At 34.3% G+C, this 2588-nt stretch overlaps 1 protein-coding gene across 1 annotated transcript in view; it reads left to right on the forward strand.

Annotated features, from left to right (window-relative positions):
• The first annotated feature begins 1083 nt into the window (after positions 1-1083).
• Positions 1084-2588, forward strand: part of LOC109587727 (uncharacterized) — a 4335-nt gene continuing 2830 nt past the window's right edge. The window contains exons 1-3 of the mRNA XM_020003948.1: positions 1084-1363; positions 1649-1703; positions 2442-2522. Of these exons, the coding sequence (XP_019859507.1) occupies positions 1223-1363; positions 1649-1703; positions 2442-2522 (277 nt within the window). The 5' untranslated portion in view covers positions 1084-1222. The remainder of the gene's footprint in view (positions 1364-1648; positions 1704-2441; positions 2523-2588) is intronic.

Here is a 2588-nt window from a genome sequence, read left to right on the forward strand (position 1 = left end):
ATCTCCATCAGTTAGGAGTGGAAGAGGAGGAGGAGGGAGGGAGAGAAAGGAGAGGAGAAAGGTTGGTGTTTTTTCCATGTCTTTTGTCTACTGATAGACCTGATGAGATGACTAGTGAAGTGTACCAGTTTGGTTGGTGTCTACAGTGTACTAGTAAACATCATTTCTTTCCTCCTCTATACTTCCATGTCCTCTCATTGCATCTTGCTTTTAAAATGGCTCTACCCCGAGAAAATGACAAATTAAATCGTCGTTGTACATTTTGGAAGAATGGACTTTACTGGCCTAATGGTCATGGTGTAGGATCACTGGTAGAGATTGTGGATGAGAGCCAGTGTGTACTAGTAATGATGTCCTGTGAGAAAAGTGACAATGGCAATATGGTGTCTCTAAGAAGAGATGTGATAGGAAAGGTAATGAGTATTTATAAGGAATCCTGTCCCAGTCTAGAGGTAAATGAATTAGTTATTGATCCCAAAGAACTAGCCTATCCTATGAATACACCAAGAGAAAGGACAGTGTATAGTGTAAAAGATATACTGTCTGCTATTGACAAGAGAGAAGAGTTTGTAGTAAATGCTACTGGTACTAGACGTACAGGATTGAAGGAGATCCTACCTGATGAATCATTATCAGATATTAGTAACCTGTCACTATTAGGAGGACGTGATATTAAAGTAAGAATTAACACACAAACTGTTTGATACATTAATACAAGCACTAATAATCAAAAGGTCATAATTATCTTTATTTCTTATCAATAACTCAGTCTTTGTCATAATTGTGGGTTGTCATTGTGTGGCTTTTACTGCTAATAATATATACTTGTAACTCACCTTTTAGCAATACACTATACTGATTGATAAACAAGCATGGCTGTTATTATTAATCATTAATACTATTATTGTATAGGAAGTGATTGGAATAACTGAAGAATTCAAGACACCATTGACTCCAATAAAGCTAGGTATGTTATAATATGTACTATCACAATTGTCAAGTAGTGGGAGTGTAGACTGTACAGTGTATATACACATTATTAATTATTATTTTTATAGATATTAAAGATCTTGATATTGTCATTGAAGAGCTAACAATACTCAATCATTTACCTTGCCACACATGGCATGATCTTGGTCTTCAGCTAGGACTCTATCATCTTGAACTAAAAGACATCAATGAAGATAGTAATGGAGACTCTAAGAAGTGCTTCAGACAGTGTATGTCTGCCTGGTTAAGAGGAGAAGATAAAGTGAGAGAGAAAGGAGGTCCCAGTTGGTCATCATTAGCTACAGCACTGGATAAAGAAGGAAAGCATCACATTGCCACTAACATTAGAAATAAATATTGTCTTGATATTAAGGTAAGAATTACCGTATAGCAGGAAATTTTGGAGGGAATTAAATTTGGCAAATTTGGCATTTTGATAGCAATTCACCAAAATAAAATCCGCCATTTTGAGCCATTATACGCATGCTCAATGGCACGTGGCCACTAATTCGCCAAATTAAAATCCGCCAATAACCAAAATTTAGCAATTCGCCAAATTTTACTCCCTCCAAAATTTCCCACTATACAGTAACACACACTAACTGTTTTATACCATTAATACAAGCACTTAAAATCATAACTGTGCATTATTGTATAGGAAGTGGTTGAACTAACTGAAGAATTCAAGACACGATTGACTACAGTAAAACTAGGTATGTTATAATATGTGCTATCGCAATAGACACTTTTGTTAAGAGTTATCACTAATTACAAAAACGTCACTTCTATAGTAAATTTATCCTCCATTTTGTTTCACTTCTCCATTAAAATCAATGGAGAAACGGGTAGGTAGTTGTCTCGACATATTTTTAGAAATATTCTTTCCTTTTTTGTTGACCTGCATGAAAAAGCCTAAAGAATCACCTGTCAGCATTTACTGGCTCAGTAAAGAACAAAGTAACTCTGCATACAAGAACCAAAAATTAACTGTCACATGGCATCCATTTGTCTAAGATTCTACATCAGTGGCAAAACTAGATCAGTGACTTTAGTACAGAATTGAACTGTAGCTGTATCACGAGATTCTCATTTTTATCTTTTATTTTACTATTATAATACAGTAATTTGGAATTGTTTGTTTGTTCCTGCTGCAAGAGTATAAATGAATTTTTAGACTTTCTTTTGCAGGTCTTAGGTCAACTAAACTCTATACAGAAAGTGAGTTGTGTTGAGTCAACTACCTACCCATTTCTTCATTGATTTTATTGAGGAAATACAAAAAAATGGAGGATGAACTTACAGTTTACTGCAGAAGTGACTTTGTAATTATCAGTGACATTTTCTGCAATTAAAATTTCATTTCCTTGACTATTGTGAAGTAGTAGGAGTGTAGACTGGATGCAGTGTAGATTTGTTTCATAATTAATGCCCAATATTTTATATATATATAGAGCCAACAATTCAAAATGACAAACCAGCTACTAATTACTCACCCACACAGATCAATCAATCCAATGATGATCAACAAAAAGGTATAACCACTCACTGTCACTAGTTTCACATAATGTATTAATTTTATTTATTTATAGTTATATTGA

Source organism: Amphimedon queenslandica, unplaced genomic scaffold (assembly GCF_000090795.2).
Source record: "Amphimedon queenslandica unplaced genomic scaffold, v1.1 AMPQUscaffold_12467, whole genome shotgun sequence".
Lineage (NCBI taxonomy): Eukaryota > Metazoa > Porifera > Demospongiae > Haplosclerida > Niphatidae > Amphimedon > Amphimedon queenslandica.